The sequence below is a fragment of the Lonchura striata genome, chromosome 1 (assembly GCF_046129695.1).
Source record: "Lonchura striata isolate bLonStr1 chromosome 1, bLonStr1.mat, whole genome shotgun sequence".
NCBI classification, from domain to species: domain Eukaryota; kingdom Metazoa; phylum Chordata; class Aves; order Passeriformes; family Estrildidae; genus Lonchura; species Lonchura striata.
The window spans coordinates 107,823,309-107,844,529 of NC_134603.1; the positions used below are offsets into that span (position 1 = coordinate 107,823,309).

Here is a 21,221-nt window from a genome sequence, read left to right on the forward strand (position 1 = left end):
CTTGATTTGTTTCAATGTGTTCAAGTTATACTGTACCATGGAAGATGTAATTTGTGATTTTTGACTTACATGTCAGAAAAAGAAGTGAAATAAAATGTCCAAAAAACTTTGGTGTACCAAGTAGTCAGGTCTTCCACACTCTCAATGTTTTATATGTGTCTGAAGAGCCTAATTGTCTAATGTAGTTCACACTCTTTATGCCATGAACTTTATTATAACAGAATAGAATACAAATTCAATGTCAGAACTTCCAAAAAAGTCACTGCAGTGAAAAGTTCTATCTATTACTATTACTGCCAGTCTGTTGTATAAGGTAGAACCAACAGAGTGGGATCTTTCTTTTTGTAGTCATTGTGTTACTCATAAATTTTATCAGCTTGCTAGTGTGCAAGTAGATCATCTTTGCAAAAGTTACCTAGAATACAAGATGAGTAAGTTCAGCCCATGACTGGTGGGTGTCTTCACGCTCTTATATGGTTGAAAGTTGATTTCAAGCAAAGTATAAACCAACTGCCAAATGTGGAGCTATTGCTTGGTTGGATGTGGCCACTGCAGGGCTGGAACTGAACCAAGTCAGCAACATCTTCTGTACCTACAGAGAGGATTTACAGACTAATCCTTAAGGTAAAAGAAAAAAAATAAAGAACTGTTTGGTTATGATGGTGCAATTACAGTTTTTAGTGGTGGTGTCATTAAAATTGAGCTGATGATTTTTTTTTCTTAATATACTGAAGAGATGTTTGGGTCAGCTTGTGTGTATGTCACTGCTTCAGTCTGATTTGAAGTGGAAGAATGTCTCAATGGTATTTTGCATCTTGTGTGCAAAGAAAATGCTCCTAAAATCATTGTGACTATCACAATGCTTTCTCAATGGTATTAAAAAAGCAGACTGTTGTTAAAGGAATTGAGTTTTAAAAAGCTTTTCATTTTTGTTGAGATACATTACATATAATGGCAGACTCTAATTAGACTCTTGGAACTGTTTAGAAAATGTGATTAAAAGAGACAGTCACTGAAGGATGCCCTGAACAGGAATCCTCATACCTTTTGCTTTGTTGAACTCAATGCCACACATTGAGTGTGAACTACAAGATAAAAGTCAATGCAGGATGCTGCCTCCTTAGCTAAAAATCATGATCTGCAAGCACTTTTTTCAAGCATTAAGACTCCCAAATATTTGTGGAAATGACTGTTACGGATGCTGTATCTTATTTACGTGATAGACTATAATTTGTTTATATGGTTTAGGTAGTGAAAAGTATCATGCACTGAGATAGTAAAGATGTCTTTTGGAGCATCCTTCTTAAAAGAGAGGCTGAGGGAGCACCTGTTCAGCATCAAGAAGAGATGACTGAGAGGAGCCCTCATCAATGTTTATCCGTACCTGGAAGGAGGATGCAAAGAGGATGGAGCCAGGTGCTTCTCAGTGGTACCTAGCAATAGGACGAGAGGCAATGGGCATAAACCGGAGCACAGGAAGTTCCACTTGAACATGAGAAAGAGCTTCTTTACTGTGTGGGTGACTGTGCCTTGGAACAGATTGCCCAGAGAGGTGGTGAAGTCTCCCTCACTAGAGATATTCAGGAACCATCTGGATGCAGTCCTGTACAATGTGCTCCAGGATGACCCTGCTTGAACAGGGAGGTTGGACTGCATGACTCTCTGTGTTCCCTTTCAACCTGACCCATTCTATGATTCTCTGATTTTAAAGAATTCAGCAAGAGTAAGATCCAAACAAACAAGTCCAAGTAATTAGACTCTACCGGTGGCTTAGCTGTTTGTTCTTGTATTCAAGATAGCTTAGTACAAAGCAACTTGAGGCTTATCTTGTATTGGAGGGAGTGGTGCAGCTAATCCCTTCCACTACAGTATTACAGCAGTGTCTAAAGAAGCCTTTTGCATGGTTGAAACGCTTCATGGGGCTGGTACAAGAACATAAAATATCCCAGGCCAAGCATACATGGAACTGATTCAGCCAACCATCTATTTTTTGTGCACGTATGTCCTTTTTGCAATTTCATGGTGATTTACTAAAGTAGTGTTGCAGATGTGGCTAGAAGAGTTGATGATGTGAGAAACTGAACTGGGACTGTCAGCTTTCTCCATAAAGAGCATGATGATCTCATGCTCAATGCTAGGACTGGGTCTGCTCTGCCAGAGGGAAATAAAGTGCATATTTCATTATACCCACAAGACTGTGCTGATCACCAGGGTTTTGAAATGGAATGGAAGGAGAGGTATGAGAGAGATGCTCTGTAAATCTCCTTTTGAAATTGTACTGCTGCAGGGACAAACTCACAAGGCCAATGGCAGAGCATGTTAGAGAGAGGGACATGCATCTGGGTTCTCATCCCTGCAGGGTGTAGATATCTAAGGAAGTTTCAGGGCACAGACCTGCCTGTCTAGAGGTTTATCAGTGGGGAATTTGTTTTATGAGCCTGCACCTAAAGGGTGTTGTAAGACTGAGTCTGAATACCTTTTGACTCCTGAAACAGTATCTGTTTATGCTACAATGTATAATGTTTTAAAATTGTCTTGCCCTATGGTTATGACAGGAGAGCTTAAATATTGCTGCACTGGGTGTAATTAATATTCTAATTATTTTTCCTTTATTAACTATGCAGTCTACCTTTTAAATAAAAGGAGAGTAGACCAGTTGCAGTGGAAACATTTTGCTCAGAGAGCTGGAATTGAACAGTAAATACCACTGAAAATGTCAACAAATGTACTTATTTTGATTCTTGCTTGTATCAGATATGTATGAAAACTGTTAGCACTACAGCCCACTTTTAAAAAACCCCTATTGGACTTGTGGAAAAAATGTGATTAAAATCTTGTTACAAATACCTGGAAATTGAATGTAAACACAGTTTCTTCTATTTCCAGAATTGGTCTTGTTCTCATTTGCATGAAGTATTTAAATTTATGTAATCTGGCTATAACAAGCAGTCAGTCCAATTTTTTCCTTTAAAATTGAAAAACACTTTCCTGATGGTAGACTTACAAAATAAAAACACTTTGAAATTTATTTGTTGAATAGTGTTGCTATACTTGCATACTCTAAAGTGGACAAAGTAATCCCTTACAGTAATCTTTTACTGCAGTTCATCATCATCATCATCATCATCATCATCACTTTTAATATTATGATTGCAGTTATTACTATTACTAATGTAACAACCAGAATTATATTGGAAGGTTTTCAAGCCAGTGTCATGTCTGTTCCACATTTTCTTTGGAGTATCTACTATGCTTGTAAGTAAATGGTTGAGACCCCCAGCTTCTCAGGCACAAAATTCATTTGAAAGGATAAGAAATGAGAGATTATTTGTTCTTTTCAAACAGACCCAAACAACTGGGCAGAGGAGGAAGAGGATATTTGATTAATATGGACAGTGGTGCTTTTGAAGAAGACCCTTGTTTAGAGGGGCCATTTATACTTTGATTGTATAGCTGGAGTGGAGAAAGGGAGGTATTTAATTTGTAACTTTCTCTGGTTTATGGAGATTTATTTTTGTTTGTAATATTGGAATATATTTTTACCTGTGAAAGGAATAGTCTGCCTCTAAAAAAATTTTTTGTAGTATTCAGCCTAAAGGAAAAATTATCACCCCTGTTAGCTGTTGAAGTTCTATTAGTTTGCCAGTTGGCAAGGAATGCTCATTCCCCTCTAGCATGACATATTGCAAGAAGTAAAAGATCGAATAAATGCTTATTTGTATGTTTAAGAATTGTGTAGTGGTATTACAAATTGTGTAATTAAAATAGTTTTTGGATGATTGTCGCATTATTTTTTTTGTTAGCTTATGTGTTTATGATAACGCATCAGTTGAATATACAGGACATTAATTGTAGAATTGAGTTGGTGTCTGAAATTCATAAAATCTTACCTGTCATCAGAAGAATGAGAAATCAAGTCAGGCTAATAAAATTTTAATGGTAACCTTTCTAGTAAGATGCCACTGCCTCATGTTTTTTTATTTAAATTGCTGGGGAAAAACCCTAAAACAATGGGTTGTTACAGTGTGCATTTGAAAATAAATTGAAACAAAAAAATTGAAGTCTGTGTAATCTTAGAATGTCCTGATTTTTTTTTTGGGGGGGGGTTGATAAAAAGTAATAATGCACTTTTGAAAAGGGAGATACAGTCAGTTCTTTTGGCATGTAGAAAGATGGATAACATTTGTTCATTTGTATTTTACCTGCTAATGCTCTGTACTGTGAAAAATGTAAGTTTTCCTACAAAAATAGTAAGCTGAAGGAACAGAGATGTTTGCCCCTTTCAGCTGCTTAAACCATTTTCAGTTCCTTTCCGCCTACAAAGTACCAACCTCATAAATTGTACCACAAATATAGACACTATTGTGAATTCTGTTTGTATTTACAATTCTATTGTAAACCGTACTTTTTGAGTGCATGTACTTAAGAGTTGATCTTAGCTATCAGTCTCAAAATTTGAGTGGTCAATCAGATTTAGAAGAGGATAAGTAAAGTTTTGGGACTGAAATTAGGAGAAGAACCCAGGAGTGGCATTCCAACAGCAGCTCTTCTTGTAGGCTGCATTATGCATCTTGAAGGTTGACATTTGCATGTAATAAAGTTTTGATAAAATTTTTTCATGATAATAAATTTTATATGTTTCTATTCTTTGTTTTTATTACTGCCTGCTGCTTTTTGCTGAGCTTTTAGTATGTTCATTGTTGTAGAGAAAAAGTTACTGTTCGCTTAAAACTGGTGAAGTCAAACATAGTATTTAATATATTTGAAGTGATGCTTTACCATGTGGGGGAAATAGGAAAGAAATACAGCGAAGTCTACAGTAAGAAATTGTCATGATGCCCTGGGTATTTCTTAGCTAGGTCCTGGAGTTAATTGGATGGCTTACAATTGCTGTAAAGTTTGGCTGCTGTATCTTAGTACTGACTAGTGAGTCAAAGAACTAAAAAATATAAAACTTTTGTCTGGAGCAGTTCTTGTTTGGTAAAAATTTTGTAAGCAGAAAAACAATATATGTGTTTTGAAGGGGAAAGGAAAAAACAATCTGTCATCTCAGACATGATTCATTTTCCCCACTACAAGGATCTGTATAATTAAACAGGGAAATATTTCACCCTGAATAGCTGAGGCTGCTGTTTAGTGTTTGACAGTCTCAGGGAAACATTCCAGTTTTATAATGCATATGCAATCTTCTATTTTGATTTTAGAGTGTTTTGAAAGTCTTCAAAGTCCTCAATAGTAGTCTGCCAAATAATTGCAGTTAAACTATTTAGAATTAGAAAGAGCCAAATTGATACAAGTATATGAACTATTCACAGATTATAAACTGAAGGGATTATATTTTATGAAAGTAAGCCTTCTTTTCTGTATATTTTCAATAATCTATGGTTTTTGTGAAGCAAATTCTAATATTGCCTCATACAAGTACTTTTCATTAAGTCTTTTAATTAAACATGCCTGAAATGCATCTGTCCAAATAATTAGTGCAGAGCAGAATTAATTCACGCTATTCAATATGTCCAGAGTATCCTTTAAATATTTGCTAACTAAAAATGCGGAGACTAACACTGACAAGAAGCAAACAGAAATAATCCAACAGATGACAGCAAAATAGCAAATCCTTACTCATTTCTGTGGAATCATATATTCATTTCCAGTGGTCCGTACCTCCCAAAAACTGATCAGAAATTAAACTGAGTGACTTATATTCAGGGCAGAACTTGTGCTCTGCCTGAGAAAACTAAAGGTTTAATCAATGCTTGGTGGTCAGTATATCCCCTTCAGAATGTGAAGAAGGTATCATGTTGACCTTTTTTTACAGTGCTACATGCATTGTTTGTGTGTTTGTGAAATTCTTACCAAGATCAGTTCCAGATGCAAGTTTATATTTTTCAGTTCTTTGCCTCACCAGTCGGCATTTTGTACACATTTTTCTTTGTATGAGATGCTAAACATTTGCAAATGATTATATGAACAATTCAGTTTGAAATTGGAGTAGGTAACTGCCATCCTTTATTTAGTATTTTTAAGTGATTTGGTTTTGTTCACAAACAAGTGCCAGTGTAAGCTCAAAATGGAATGTTTTGGGCAGCGATATTTCAGATGGAATTCCTTTTAAAATGTGAGTGAGAGGCTTGAAGAAAAGATGCAGAAAATTGCACAGTAGTGCTCTTGTATACTGCATTAATGAGGAAGAGGAGATATGAAAGTGGAAGTGGGGTTTTATTGTGTCAAGGTGCTAAGTAAAATTTCTGAATTTTGAAAAGCAAGTATTTTCTTTAATCTTTCTGCTTGGGGCTTCCTTATAAATGGAGTGCTTTAGCTTTACTTGGTTCAAGTTACGGGTATTATCTCTCAGTAAGAACATGCTTGTGATAAAGGATTAGTCACACTGGAGCAAACAAAACAAAAGTAAATAAGTATTTGAAGGAAGAGTAACAGCTGAAAGGAATATAGCAATGATTTACACAACCTTTGGAATTGTACTTTAACATTTATTTTGTTTCATTTTGGTTTTCTTTTATTTGCTACAAAACCTCTCTTTGGGATATCATATTTAGTGAAGACTTAATTTGATGTAGGGCTTTATTTACCTTGAAACTGGAGTTTATTTAAACTCAGTCTCTTCATTCATTATCAGAACTAAATGTTCTGAAGTATTAGTGATATAATGAAGTCTGCTTTTTGTATGGAGGCAGAGAGGGAAATGTTTTCCTCTTTTCCATGTGAAAAGTGCCATCAAAGAACAAAAAGGCAGGCAAAAGATACTCTTACTTTCTAAAAAAAATATTTCTTAAATGCTGATGCTAGACAGTTTAAATAGAAAACCATACATGAAAATACTTAGGCTTTTTGGTCTGTAATTAATGAAGTATTTACAGAAGAGGTGAACATTATTATCTGTGTTTTCACGATGCAAACACAGACATCAGGAAGAGAAGTCTTTTGTTCAAGATCATCCTCCAGGCCAGTAGCAGAGCTACAGGTTGGATCAGGTCTACTGAATCCTACTCCAGCAACTAACCAAAGCACATAGCATCTGTGGCAGTAATGATCTTGGTTTATGGAGTGTCCCTAGGCTGCATGTCACCATCATGTTATTTGTCCACTTCTCTAGCTAGCCACTGGTGTGCACGGTGGGTATAGTGGATTTTTGGCTGTTTGGTGCCCAGATTATAATCCCTTCACTCACGGGAAAAAAGAAACTGTAAAACAGTTGGAATGGCCAGCAGGTTGGATTAGGATTGTGGGCTGTAATTTAAACCACTGTGAATTAATAACTAGGCTAACTGCCTTTATTTAGGAAGATGTGTTATCATTGCCAGATTTGTACTTCATAAAATCACTTCATAAAAATAAAATCTATATTAAAAAATTATAGACTAGCTGAGACTGAAAAATTAAACAGAACTAGCCCTTTTTGAATTTATCAGTGGGCATTTTGTTTCAGATACTGATAGTATCTGAAAAGGTTGCTGCTGTGTTGTTATACACGATCATACTTTACAGATAAATAAAACTTATTTTCAAAGAATGAATAATAGGATCCATTTGTCTTGCAAGTAAAATATAGACCATAAAAGGTTAGATGCTGTCCTTTCTAAAATGATTCTGGCAAAACTGATTTCTGTTGCAATGGAAAATAGATGTCAGACATCCTGTAATTAGCCTAGTATTTTGCAATTTCCAATACATATGTCAATGTTCTGTAGTAAGAAGTACCTCGGTGAAAGAAAAGGAGGTTTGGCTTGTAAAGAAGTGGTTTTTGATGCTGCATTTGTTATTGAAAGACTTTCTAGGGAGATCACCCAAAAAAGATCTGTGTTGTTTACAAGTGGAAACTGCATGGTTAAATTACTGGAAAGTTTTGGAGCATGTAACAGAGTTCCTAGTTTAAGTGCTTTGCTTTACAAAATAGCTCCTGTGCAGTGAAAAGGGATTTGTTTTAATAATTGACCTGGAAGGCCAAGCATTAGATGAGTCAATGGATGTGTACTTTGTGTAGGAATTGGTGTTCCTCAGCCTGAACAGATAAGGTTGAAACAGTCCTGACAGATAAGATACTTGTTTTTTTATAGAAAATAGTCAAATTCCTTATGATTTAAATATTCCTCACTGTTTATCTTTCCAGGACAAGTGTTATTTTGTGGTTTTATTGAATAAGGTATTACAGGATTTAGCTGCAAAGTTTGTGAAGTCCAGAAGTACACCAGCAGTAACACTGCTAATTTAATCATATAGATATGTTTATTTATTGAATTTTATATTCATTAAAGATTCTGCTTTTCTGAATTAGGGCTATGAGTTATTTATCTTACCTGTATGTTTTCTAGCCTGCACATTTTTATTCTAGTGTTTGTACACACTGCTGGACTACACTTAACCATGAGATGCCTCATACCTCAGTAGGGTGTTTAGTAAAATGGAGGACAGAAGGTGAAGAGAAACCTTCCATGTGTAAAGAATTGTAAATATGGTTTGAATCTGTGAAGTATGACATTTTAGGAGAAATACAAGACAGTTTCTGTGGTGGTTTTCAGACTTTGCCATTGTGTGTGTTCAGACAAAATTAGTGTTCACAAATAGTGAATTGAATATCTGATGCCCATTTCCACTGTTGCTTGGGCATGCACGGAGAAAATGCTGAGAAAAAAACTACTAAAAAACTACTAAAAAAACTACTAAAACAAGAAAATCAAAGCTATGAAAGCTGTACTCTGTGTCCCTGATACTTTTCCATGCATGTAGGCTGTACTCTTGCATACTGCATGTGAAGGACTTTAATGCGAACAGATTTGCTATGCAAGGAATTGTACAACTCAGTAAGAAATCCATATTCTAAAATGGGGAAGACATAACGGATTTGTTGTGTGCATGTTTTGTAACAACTGGACAGTGTAGTAAGGTTGAAAGAGTCTTCTAAGCAAGTTGTCTAGTTGATGTGCTGTCTTCAGTGAGGCATTTCTCATCCTTATTACTTTGGTTTTCATTTTGATGAAATTTGTTATTGTCCTTGTGTGCAAAGCCACTATAAATTTAAACAGCATGAAAACCAAAAGTTCTGGTTGTGGAATTCCATTAACAAGTCAGTTATAAACAAACCCATATCTTAGGTTTTTGGTGAAGCTTTTTAGAAATTACCAGGTGTTTCTGTCATACCAAATTCTGGGGATAAGGCCAGAATTTCTAGGAAGTAAAGTGTCTGTGTGTGGTACTCACTGCATGCATCTCATTATCCATTTTTTATCAAGCCTTATAGCATTGTATCAAAATACCTACAATGAGTAATTGCTGGGGTATTACTTCAAAAGCATATTCTTCATGTGATCTAATGTGGAAGGGCCTTACAAAAGCAAGACAGAAGCAGTTTGACTCTTGCACAAATTGATTTCTCTCTCTGTAGGAGGTACACTATAACTGTTGGAGTTTTGAGAAATAGCTTGTTTCTTTCTGTTGCCCCTTAGGGAAGGAAACAGTGTTAGGAGTCAGCTGTCTCTGTGATTGGAAAGACATTGGGCAGTCTATTTAGAGCACAAGAGAATAATAAAGCACATGTGAAAATACATTGGAAGATGCTGGATACTGTAGATAACCACTTCTTGTCAGCAGAACCATATAAATTAGAGTGAAAGTGTCTCAATAAGGTGACCTACAACGTCTGTGGCCCTCCTATGCTGAGGTTTGGTGAGTCTTGGGTATCAAGCAAATTCCAGAGTAGAAAAGTTTGAATCTTAACTGTAGTGCTTTTAAGCAGGAAAGAAATAGGTGAAATTCTGTAAGATTCTTGTCTGATGCTGTGACAAAAAGGCAGTTATAATGGCCTGAAATAGCTTTGAAAATGGGGGTAATGAAATCATACTTCATGTCTGTATGCAGCCTTGTTGATATTAATTATTTTTTTAATGCTGCACATGCTTCTGATGTCTACATTTTAAGAAACATGCTGAAAAAATAATGGACAGAGAAAAGGAGATTTGAAGAACTGAAGTAAAACAACTGTTAAAATAGGAATTAAAGATGACATGATAAGTGACTTTTAAACTTGGTGAGGATAAAGTATGAACTGCTAAAGCACTCTTTAATTTGGTGAAGAAAAGTAGAAAACAGCACAAAGCTGGAAGTCAGACATTCACCTTGGAAATAAGGGAAACATTTTGACAGAGTGATTAACCAGTGGAACAAACTACCAGAGAAGGTGATGATTTTCCATGTCTTGAAGGCTTTCAAATAAAGAATAGATCCTTTTCTGTAAGTTAGACTTTAGCCAAATGCTAGTTTGCCGTGAGGGAGTTGAGGAACTCTGAGCTTGTACAACTCTTTGTGCCTTCGGCATGAAGCTCTCGTGTGCTGCAGGGACTGTTAACATTGAAAGGTCTCCAAGGCCAAACTCATGAAGCACATGTCCAGAGTGGTGTGTGCCTAGGGATGAAAAGGCTTGAAGGGCTCCAAGTGTTGCTAAGTGTATTTCCTTCTTGAGCTCAATACAGGCTAACTAGGGAGAATTGAATAGCCTGGGACACTAGAACTCAGAACAGATGGTCCTAAATGTTACTGTGAATTTATTAACTTAATTTCCATTTCCTTGTATTAATACATGCCAAAGACTGAAGTGGAAATGAATCCTGCTGCTGGCTGCTTTCACCTATGTAGCTGTGGTCATAGAGGACAGAAGTGCTATACAACCAGCAGCTGCCCTGCTTGGTAGTTTTTTCCACTTTTTAAAATTGCAAGTGCCTGCTGATGGCCTTTCACACAAATACCAGACAATATCACTGTCTGTTCCCATCTCATTTTGTGGGTTGCATTTAAAGTCTTTAAAGACTCTGAAGCCTATTAAAGACTTGAAATTACTTTAAAACTTAGAGTCTTGTGCCTTATTGACCAGTTTTCTTGACTGGTAAGGGTTTGCTAGTAATTCTGAGTAATTCTGTGGGACTACAAGGAGACAAGCGTGCGTTAGGCAGTACATGTGAAAGACTGTATTATAGAGGGTAAATAAATAGAAAAGCATGGAAAAAAGTGTTTTCAAGCACACGTGCAAGATGCTTCTTTGGAATTATAAAAGTATTTACTGGCATCTCTTGCCTATTATGCTGTTTAAGGAACGGTAATAATTGAACTTTTGATTGCTGATAATGTGTCTTAATGTTTTGATGCAGACAGCTTGGGCTGCCTTGCAGGAAAGGTTCTTCTCTAGAACAAAAAAAACCTAAAAGCATCACAAATGTTTACACTTGCTAAAATATTTATTCTCTTAATATAGAATAATCACTTTCAGTTTTTAACTCTTTGAAAAGTTAGGTTATTCATTAGGTTATTTTTGCTTCATTCATACAGAATGAAGCAAAAATAAATACATCTGTGCTCCACTTGGTTTTAGTTTAACTTTTTTTTTTTTTTTTTTATTTTGCAAAAATCCTGCATCAGCATTAATCTCTTAACAGCAATAAACAATGAAACATGAAGATAGACTTCCAGACAACTCAAGAGTGGTGGGGGTGTATAAAATACCCTTTCCTCAACATCTTCTGTTGTTTCTTATTTCGGTAGAACTGGATACCTCACTTCTAAAGCATGTCACATTCTTATTTAGGCAAGAGTATTGTGTCACAAGTTCTTTCATTGTACAAATAACATGGAATTCTGTCTTTTATGCTTCTGTAAATCTGAGATAACCCTCAGGTTCCACTCTCACAGTAGTTCTATGAGAAAGCTTCTGTAAGCCAGGAAGCTTTTGCAGCTCTCTGTCTTGTAATCTCCACAACCTCATCTGCTGACATTTCTCTCATGGTGGGGAGAAAGGTGATGTCAGAGGAGGGTTCCTGGTGAGTTACTGATATTTATGCTGCTCTTAAAAGAAAGAGAACACTTTTCAGTATTTATCTGAACAGTCCAGCGATTTTCTGAGCACATTGTGTACTTTATGCATTCAATGCCACTAAGTTTCCTGAAGTGGACAGGCCTCAGAAAGGATGTTCAAATGTCAAAATAGATGCTATCAAAATAAATGTTATTGTCAGGGTTTTATAAATTGTTTCATAGCCTCTGAAAACACCTTTCCTTCTGTTTGCTTGCCTATTAGTTTTTTTGAGAAAGTATATTACTCTATGGTAAAAAAAAAGAGAAGAAAAAAATTTCCAAATTTATTTGAAAATTTTCAAATTTATTTGAAATATTGGATGACTACAATCTGAAGTGATCATAATAAATGTCCAGAAGGTTGTTATGATTAAGAAGTACTTTCATTACATTTTTTGCTCTTACTACAGCTAAAACAGTGCTTAAGATGAAGGCATTAATTTTGAGCTCTAGCTTCATACTTTCATTTGAAAAAAAGTAACCAGAATGTTACATTATTAAATTCAACATCTTTTACTGATTGTTTGCTCCTCAATGTTGACATCTAACTATAATATGAAATAATTGTTCTTATTACTGTTCTTGATTTTGATGACTGAAAAAGTTCCTTGGCAATCAGATAGCAGTTTATCAATGAATTACAGGAACATCTTTCATATATTTCATAGCTTTCATTCTCTGTAATAGAAAATTATTTTTAATAGGATGTATATTTGTGCTTAAGCTAATGATTTATTTTTCACTGAGAACATTTCTCTGAACCAATTTAGTTTGTTTGGAAGTGGTATTTAACAAAATATATTTTGACAGTAAAAAATTGCTTTCTGTAAACTATTAAGAGTTGACAACCCTGAAAAATTGGTTGATGATCAGGATAGTAAATCTGAATTTTCAGCTGTAGTTGTTTCTTGCAGAATAAATTTTAAAAAAAGATACTGTATTAGACTTGGTAGTCACTGTGAAACCCTTTCAGAAATTTGGTCATTGTCCCCTGTATTAATACTTAGATTCTTGAACTTGGATTTATCTATATGTTATCTATTTCTTACTCTTTACCAACCTCTGAAATCTTCATCAGTATTCATGTAAGTTATTTCTTTAATTGTAGCACATTTAAAGGAATATAAGCTAGTTTCTCTGAATTAAGAAGAAAAAATTATCTGTTGTAGTAGGGAGGGGTAACAGAAAATAGATGTTCAGAAGCAGCACCTGCTGGGTTTTCATATATTGGTGTTAACTGTCTTTAGATGATAGTTATGATATTATTCTGTAAGTCTCAATAACCAAAAATAATTTGGTAAAACACTCAAATAGAATTTAACCTGTTTCTTTTGTAACTGGTAGTTCTGTAGAACTACAGAAACATGAATGCATACAGTAGTTGGAATTTATAATTAAACATTTTAATTGTAATTGTTTTCCTTTTCTTCTAGAATATTTTCTTTCTTGGACATAGTTACTTTGTGTCGCTGTGCACAAGTTTCCAAGGTATGTATTTCTCTTGGGGTTTTTTGTTGTTCCCTATTCTATTCTCTTAATGGCATTCAAATCATGGGATTCATTGCAATCTGCTTCCTGTTTAAAAAAAAAATTCTCAGTCTCTTAGTTTATTAAAGTAAATGAGCAGTGGTCCCAGTTTTGTGTGTAGATGTGGGCTTAGTTGCTGTGTACAGAAGTTCTGTCTGAAGGCTGTGGAAAAGATATCCAGTCCTGTTTGCTCTGTATCTGGAGAAGGGATTAAGCCCAGTTTGGCATGATGGCATTTTCTTTTTATAAAGCATGTGGCTGTATAACACTATTTTTCAGGTGTAATTGCTGTTTAAAATTCCATGTAGTTGGTTAATGTGCACCATGTGTCTAAGAAGTAGATCCATTATTTTCTTGCCAAGTACAAAAGTAGATGGATGTTAAGTAGATGGACTACTAGTGGAGGAAAAAGGCACACACAAGATATTAGTGAAGGCATGTTAAGGAAGTTTTTATGTTTTGCTTGTCTTCATTTTTTCTTCTTGAAATAAAATGAACAATACTCTTTCTACAGCAGCTGCGTACAATGAACTATATTATTATACAGCATAAATAAACTTAATTTCATATTTTTCTTCCTTTTCTTACAGTTGGGTTTTGTTTGGGATTTAATTGATTGGTTGTTTTAATGTATAACTGTGTAATTATTTCATTCTTTACTCATATCACCCTGTCCTGCGACTTCAGCAAGTCTTGTGAGTCAGGTGACATCAGGTTTCATCTTTCACCTAAAACCTACAAAACTGCATAAGAAAACCAAAGTGAATAAATTGTATCTTTCTCTGAAAACTTGTCAGTTGGATGCGGTATTCTTTTCTCTCTCATTCTCTTCATACATCTGTGTTTCTCTGGCTTCTTAATTTTGCTTTACTTTGAACAACTATTGCTTTGACAATGAAGGACAAGCTCTCAAATATGTACATGTAACATAGCACATGGAAAGGAAAGGCCTGGTCCTAATAGTGGAAAGTCAGCAGTTTTCTGAAAGGTTTCTGTTTTCTCAGAATAGTAACTATTGAGGTTGAGGAACTGTGGTTTTATTAAAAGGAATCTCATCTGCAGCTATTTTTTCCCATTTAGATGTAGCAAAAGTAACTAATTATAAAACTTTACAAAAGCTTTTTCAGAATGGAGGGTTGTCTTTCTGTATATGTGCTTCACATTTAATATCTTGCTTTGCCATATGTTTTGTAGCCACAAGTTAACCTTTGAAGTGTAATCCGTTTATGAGATTTGAGATTAATTTCTGCAAATTCTATGTTTTTAGCTACTTTGTCCTGTATAATACTAATATCTACCATTTTTTTAAAATGCTGCCTGAAATTGTCAAGTTTGAAATATTTGCATTACTGAGAGGAAAATGAAGGGAGTGGGCCGTGGAGGTAATAAATAAACTGTATTTGTTTTCTGTAGGCATGGAATGTTTTAGCTCTGGATGGAAGCAATTGGCAAAGAATAGACCTCTTTAACTTCCAAACGGATATAGAGGTTAGTGTCTTTTTCATTTTTACAGTATTTTTTATTCCAATGGAGATGTTTAAGAGCATAGCCCATTTTGAGTGCCCCACATACTGTGCTTGTTTTTACATGTTTTAAAGTCTAAGTTCACAAAAAGAGTACTCTGAAGAAGCAAATGAAAAAGAACTCTGTATTTACCTTTTTTTTTTTTTTCTGGATGTGTGTTTCAGTTTTGATTGCCAGCTGTGTATCAGATGATTTTCATATACCATACACATATAGGGCTCTGGAAATTCAAGCTTGCTCATTTCTAGAAAGGAAAAGTGTAAACGGTGCCTCTGGATGGAGTGAGATTCCTGGAATCACTTTTATGATCTAGAGGATAGTTTTGCTGGTCCCAAATCCCTCTATGAGGGAGCCATCTAGTGCTGGAAGCTCTCTGGACACTTGGCTATAGCATTTGGAGATTGAAGCACTAGAATGCTGGACAACTTTTCTTATTGCAGACTTACCTAGATTTGATTTGGTGTGTATCTGATATTCAGTTTATGACCATTTGTTTCATAAGGTTTGAACCTTGTGTGAAATGCAGGTACATGTGAAGTAAAGTCCTTTCCAGTGTCTTCTGTAAGAAAAACATGTCTGCATTAATGCTGTCATAGATGTGCATAACAAAATAAAATACGACATCTGAAAATGAAGAAAAAATTAGTGGGGAACAACAATTTCTTGATTCAGGATTAATTGGTTTATTATTTGTTGTTTGATATAAACTAAACATAGACTACAATAATAGATTTACTTCTGTATTTTATGTTTTAGCTTCTTAGTTACATGAATAAAATCCAGATGTGTTTAATTTGCTATTTTTTGCTAACCATGGTACAAACTGTTCCTAAAGCTTTACAGTAACATAGACAGTAAATTTTTTCACTGGTCTTTTAAAACTTGATTTCCAACTCCTCTGCTCTACCTATCTTAAACACGAGGGTCTTGCAGAGGTAGGAGAAAGATTCTTGGCATCTGTCTCAATCTAAATGTGTCAAAGAAGACTTGGAGCTTTAATGTCATGTTTTCAGTTGCCTTCAAAAATCTTGTGTTCCACATTTGCTAAGGAAAAAAGTAAAACCCCACAGATTTGCAGTCCTTCCTGTTGATAGGCCTTTTCTGTGTTTGGTATTTATCATTTTGGTAAATATCATTTTGGTATTTAGAAACACAGAATTATATTTTCAAGTTTTCAATATGTTTGTCATATATTTTACCTAGTGGTGTTGCCCTCTGAGATGCTGAAATATTTGTAGCATGGGATTCAGGAGAAGGAATGAAACTAAGTTATGATCTTCTTTTGCTATAAAAAGCTATTGTGGTTTGGAGCAATTCAGTTACTTCAGTATATTGTATTTAAGTACATTTTTAATACATACCCTTAAATTTACTCGTAAAAGTGTTTTCAGTAAAAAATTATTTCACAAATCAGTTATTGAACAAAATAGTTTCACATTAGGTGTCTAAGAACTCTTTTTAGCTGTTTTAGTATCATATTTGTTTGTCTGTGAATTTAAGACTGATAAAAGCTCCCAACTATATTTGGCAACTTTGTACTCAGTTGGACATTGTGCTGTGTGCTGATTTTTCAGTCAGTACTTATCTGAGAATATCATATTATGAAAAATCAGGTTTTATGAAATTTTCTTTTAAGACTTCACATGGCAGAGAATAAAGTTGGAGGGGGACCTGATAAAAAGTTCTTGTTTTATATAAAAAATGCGTGATCTTGAATTTAAATGTACCTTAGGATTTCTTGCTATGTAGAAACAATTGTAAACTGGGGAAGGTCAAAAAACTAGTTTTTTTGAGTGACAAATTGTTCAAACAGCTAAATGTGTTTGAATGCACAAAAGTTGTCTTCTTTAGTATGCTGGTTTTTGGGAGGTTTTACTTGATTAAAGAAATAAATGAGTTTGGGAAAACTTAGCTCATTATTTATTTGTATTTTCTTTGAATAATTCTTTAGGATTTGGCTTTTTTCTGCAATGTAAATTGAACTTGCATTATATGTTATTAATTGAAGAATTTATCCTTACAATAAAGGTATTTTGGCTTTGCTGAGAAATAATACTGATTAATTAAAAAGCTTTAAAAATGTAAATTAGATTTTCAGTTTGTTTGTTTTGGTGTAAATGCTTTGGAGTTATAAGATAAACAATGTCACTTATGGACCAATGAACAAACTCTGATAAGAAAATATTTTCCCATAGTTGATGGCCAGGACATTAGTATTAGAAAAGGACAATAAAATGAAACAGCATGACAAGAAAAAATCCAGTGACCTGTAATTCTATATATATTTCTTCTTTCAAAAAATAAAGGGAGAGAAAAAAATGCACAGTGCTGTTAGTTATTAGTCCTGTTGTTGCTGCTCCCACCAAGGTGTTTGACACCTTTCAATTGCGAGCATCCCTATGTCAGGAGCTTAAAACAGGTTGGAGGCTGTCGTGACGTCTTGCCTAAGCAGGTCTCTGTGGGCAATTTCAATTTATGTGCAGTGAGAGTGACTGGGACCCTTGAGGAGTGGCCAAGCCTCCCATTCCACCTCTGGGGCAGTTCCCTACACATCTGACAAAACTTGAAGATCATTTTAGAAGTCTTAATGGGTGATTGAATGGAAAAAGGAAGATTGAATTGAATAGTACCTGAATAGTACATGAGGGTTCTTTCTAAAGCAGAACAAGAAATTCAAAGACTTATAGTTCTTGGTATAGTGGGGTGTAGCTGGGGCTAGTTGGGATTTTAAATTTGATTAGAATATTGTGCCAGAATAAAACTCAGCTAAACCTTCCTTTTATTTGGTTTAAGGGTCGTGTTGTGGAAAATATATCAAAAAGGTGTGGTGGGTTCCTGAGACAGCTTAGTCTGAGAGGATGTCTTGGTGTTGGAGACTCCTCTTTAAAGTAAGTAAAATCCTTGATGGAGACATCACTTGTTTCCTAATGTGAGCATCAAATGCAATTACATTACTGTTATGTCTGTTTGTATTTCTGAGTCCTGGCTGATGACCAAAATGGGATGCTTAGGTAAGTACTAAATACCTTAGTATTGACTAAATGAGACATGAGTTTGAGATCAAAATATTGCTTCTGTTATTTTCTAGAAATGAACTAAGAAATGAAAGCTGTGCTTTTCACAGACATGGCTTTTTCTTTCATTAGGATTATGTTGATATTGCTCCATTTTCAAGTAGTTAAAATGTTTTCAGGCTATATTCTGGCGTCATTCAATAGTCGGAGTATCAGGATTAGTGGTCATTTTATTGTTTATCATCTAGTCTGGACAAGAGGTGACCCTAGCAATAGGAGGAAGGATTATGACTAGTGCCTACACTGAGTGCCTACAAAATCAGGAAAGATCTTGAATTCTTTTTGTGGTCTAAATAAGAACAGGCAGGTGACAAGAACATCTTGGGAGGCTCTAGGGAGGACAGTGACTTCTTTTACACAGGATATGAACTGAACTGTGCAGTTTGTTCCCAGAAGAATGTTTGAATCCATATAAGCTTTTTCCAATGAAAACTGTTTAGCCAGGTTCCTCTGGATGTTTCTGTGAGTAGTTAAACCCTAAAGATCCTACTTCTAGCTGAAGGTGGAGCACCACCAGTGCTTTAGGGCTCAAAGAACATTGGAGGAGGTCTTGGGGTCTGGCTTTTTGCAGTTATGCTTTCCTCCTCTCTCCCTGGCCTGGATGGTGTTCAGTCTCAAGTACTGTGGCCATTCTCAGGTGGAAAATATAAGCATTTTAAAGATTTTGCATATAAAGATTTTGTTATCAGTAGGCATTAAGCTAGTGTCCTATGACCTTTAGCTATTTCTAAAATTTATAAGTCAATTCTTTAACTTTTGTCTCTAGAGTAAATTCATGGAACATTAATTTTCAGATACTTGTTCTGAAAGTGATTTTTCCTGTGAGGCTATTTGCATTGAGTTGTTTCCAAATCTATTAGTTTTGTGGGCAATACTAATTTCTCTATTTATCATTCTTCTACATCAGCTTTTGAGTAAAATAGCCAATTACTGATGTAGGTATTGGCCATGTAAGCACTGAATGCTTGTGGCAAGTATGTCAGGACATGCCCCATGCTTGAATCTCAGAGGTAGTTTGCTATTCCTCCAAAGTGGAGCATCTTTCCAAGTGATTTTAAGAGCATCTTGATTGTGCATCTCCCTCTTGTACAGTAATTTTGGAATAGCTGTTTTGAGTGTTCAAGTGGAAACTCTCACCAGTATAACTGCTTGCTGGGTTTTTTCCTATTGTTTGCAATCCATGCTGTAGAACCAGAAGTTGTTACCAGCTGAGCATGTAGTCAGATCTGTTAACCAGGGCAAGCCTCCAGACAAAGCTTTTTGCTGTGTTTCCTTCCCTCCTGCCAATAAAATCCATGCAGCTGAAGGAAACAAGGGCATAAAAACAGTGCTCTGAAATGCAATGTAGCTGTAAATATTACTTTGCACAGATGAAAAGAAAATGTATGTATTTCTTCAGGCTAATGAGTATAATGATATATACAGGCTCTCAGCAGTGAAATAGCTCCAATCATCCTTAAAGTTCATACCCAGTAGTGCACACTGATGCTTTTTAATTTTTAAAATAATAAAGAAGCAATTTGCAGCTTACAAGGCATTCCACTGGTAATTCAGTAGACTTAGGTCACCTTTTGCTATTGTACCAGGTGTGTCCCTTTATGTTTGCTGTGGGAGCAAGCTCCTTATTAAGACTTGCAAAGGCTTCAGTAGTGAGATATGCAAAAACTCTTCCCAGAAGCCTGATCTTTAACTGATGTAACACTTGAAGATTTTTGTTTATGCCCTTTAAGTTTTTTGTTACAGTATTTGAAGCAAGTTCTGGTTTATATATGACAGAAATAACCAAGTGGTGTTTGAGAGAGAAACAGTACATTCCTAAGACCAGAAACTTGCAGTAGGAAAAGGAAGAAGCAGCCACTGAGACAAATGTGTTTGAAGCATACTTTGCAATTACTCTGAAGGTCGGGCTTTTTGACCAGGGTGGGAGGAGGCATGGGACAGAGCGCGCTCTAGTGACTGCTTTGCACTCGGGACATTTTATTAATTCAGCTCTTTGTTGCGTTTTAGGACCTTTGCACAGAACTGCAGAAACATCGAACACTTAAATCTGAATGGGTGCACAAAAATCACTGACAGGTAAGTCAAAGAGGTTTTTTGATTGATGGGAAAATTTGGAAAAAGAAGTAGCTGAAGGTATTTTTAGTGTGTCTGCTGTTTTGCAGCACGTGTTACAGTCTTAGCAGATTCTGTTCCAAGCTGAAACATCTGGATCTGACATCCTGTGTAGCCATCACCAATAGTTCTTTAAAAGGCTTAAGGTAAGAAGATTCTGTGTTCTGTGTTAAAGAGAAGTGTTTAAAGAGCTGTTCAGCATTTAATAAAGTTAAAAAATCAGTGCTGAACCTTTATACTGTGAATCAGCATGGGCTGTATGCTATATCTAAGACTTCTGCGGTGTAGACTGTGGTGCTTGTGTGTGGTCTTTTCTCATGACTTTTCTGTGGAGGCCTGGCATAGTCCACTGGCTATCATTAATTTCTAACAGTGCGTTTAATTTGGGTTTCCTACTGTTACGACTATTTGAAGGCTGGATTTAACTTTATGTATTTTTTTAATTCTCCCAGTGAGGGTTGCAGAAATCTGGAACATTTGAATCTTTCCTGGTGTGATCAGATTACGAAGGATGGTATTGAAGCACTGGTGAAAGGGTGTAGTGGACTAAAAGCTCTGTTTCTTAGAGGTTGCACACAGGTACATAATTGCTTGGGTGGTCCTTTAGGAATAAAATTTTATTTTGGGATTTTGAAATCTCCATGAATTAAAAAATGTCATTTTTGTTATAGTATTTTTTTCCACTATTGCAAGATGTGTACATTTCTTGGGCTGCTTTGCTGTGCTTTTAATTTCTTGTTTCTCTTCCTATGTCAAATTTAATTACTAAATACAGTTAGAAGATGAAGCATTGAAACACATTCAAAGTCACTGTCATGAGCTTGTAATCCTGAATTTGCAATCATGTACAGTAAGTATTTGAAGCTTCCAAAGGTACATTCTCTAAAAATAAGAAATAATTTTGAATGCTAATGAGCTGCTATACAATTAAGAAAGACAGTACATTTCTGCAGTTTACAGGATTTTGTGTGGAATAGTGGCTTTAAATGGGCTGGCAGTTTCTACAACTGAGTTTTTACTTGAAGGGTTATTTTTTTGCCCTTCATTACATCTTTTAACTGTGGTAAGCTCTAGAGTAAGAATTAACTGCATTCAATCAAATTTCATGAACTGTGTAGCATTTTGGTC

General features: G+C 35.4%; 1 protein-coding gene across 2 annotated transcripts in view; it reads left to right on the forward strand.

The window, feature by feature from the left end:
* FBXL2 (F-box and leucine rich repeat protein 2) overlaps positions 1–21,221 on the forward strand; it is a 51,731-nt gene that overhangs the window by 14,652 nt on the left and 15,858 nt on the right. Inside the window, exons 3-9 of one of the 2 annotated variants that reach the window (XM_021546266.2) lie at positions 13,290–13,344; positions 14,797–14,871; positions 17,701–17,795; positions 19,989–20,057; positions 20,144–20,239; positions 20,546–20,672; positions 20,869–20,943. In XM_021546266.2, the coding sequence (XP_021401941.1) occupies positions 13,290–13,344; positions 14,797–14,871; positions 17,701–17,795; positions 19,989–20,057; positions 20,144–20,239; positions 20,546–20,672; positions 20,869–20,943 (592 nt within the window). Of the gene's footprint in view, positions 1–13,289; positions 13,345–14,796; positions 14,872–17,700; positions 17,796–19,988; positions 20,058–20,124; positions 20,240–20,545; positions 20,673–20,868; positions 20,944–21,221 lie in introns of those variants that run through there. The other variant, XM_021546267.2, reaches the window with a different exon arrangement.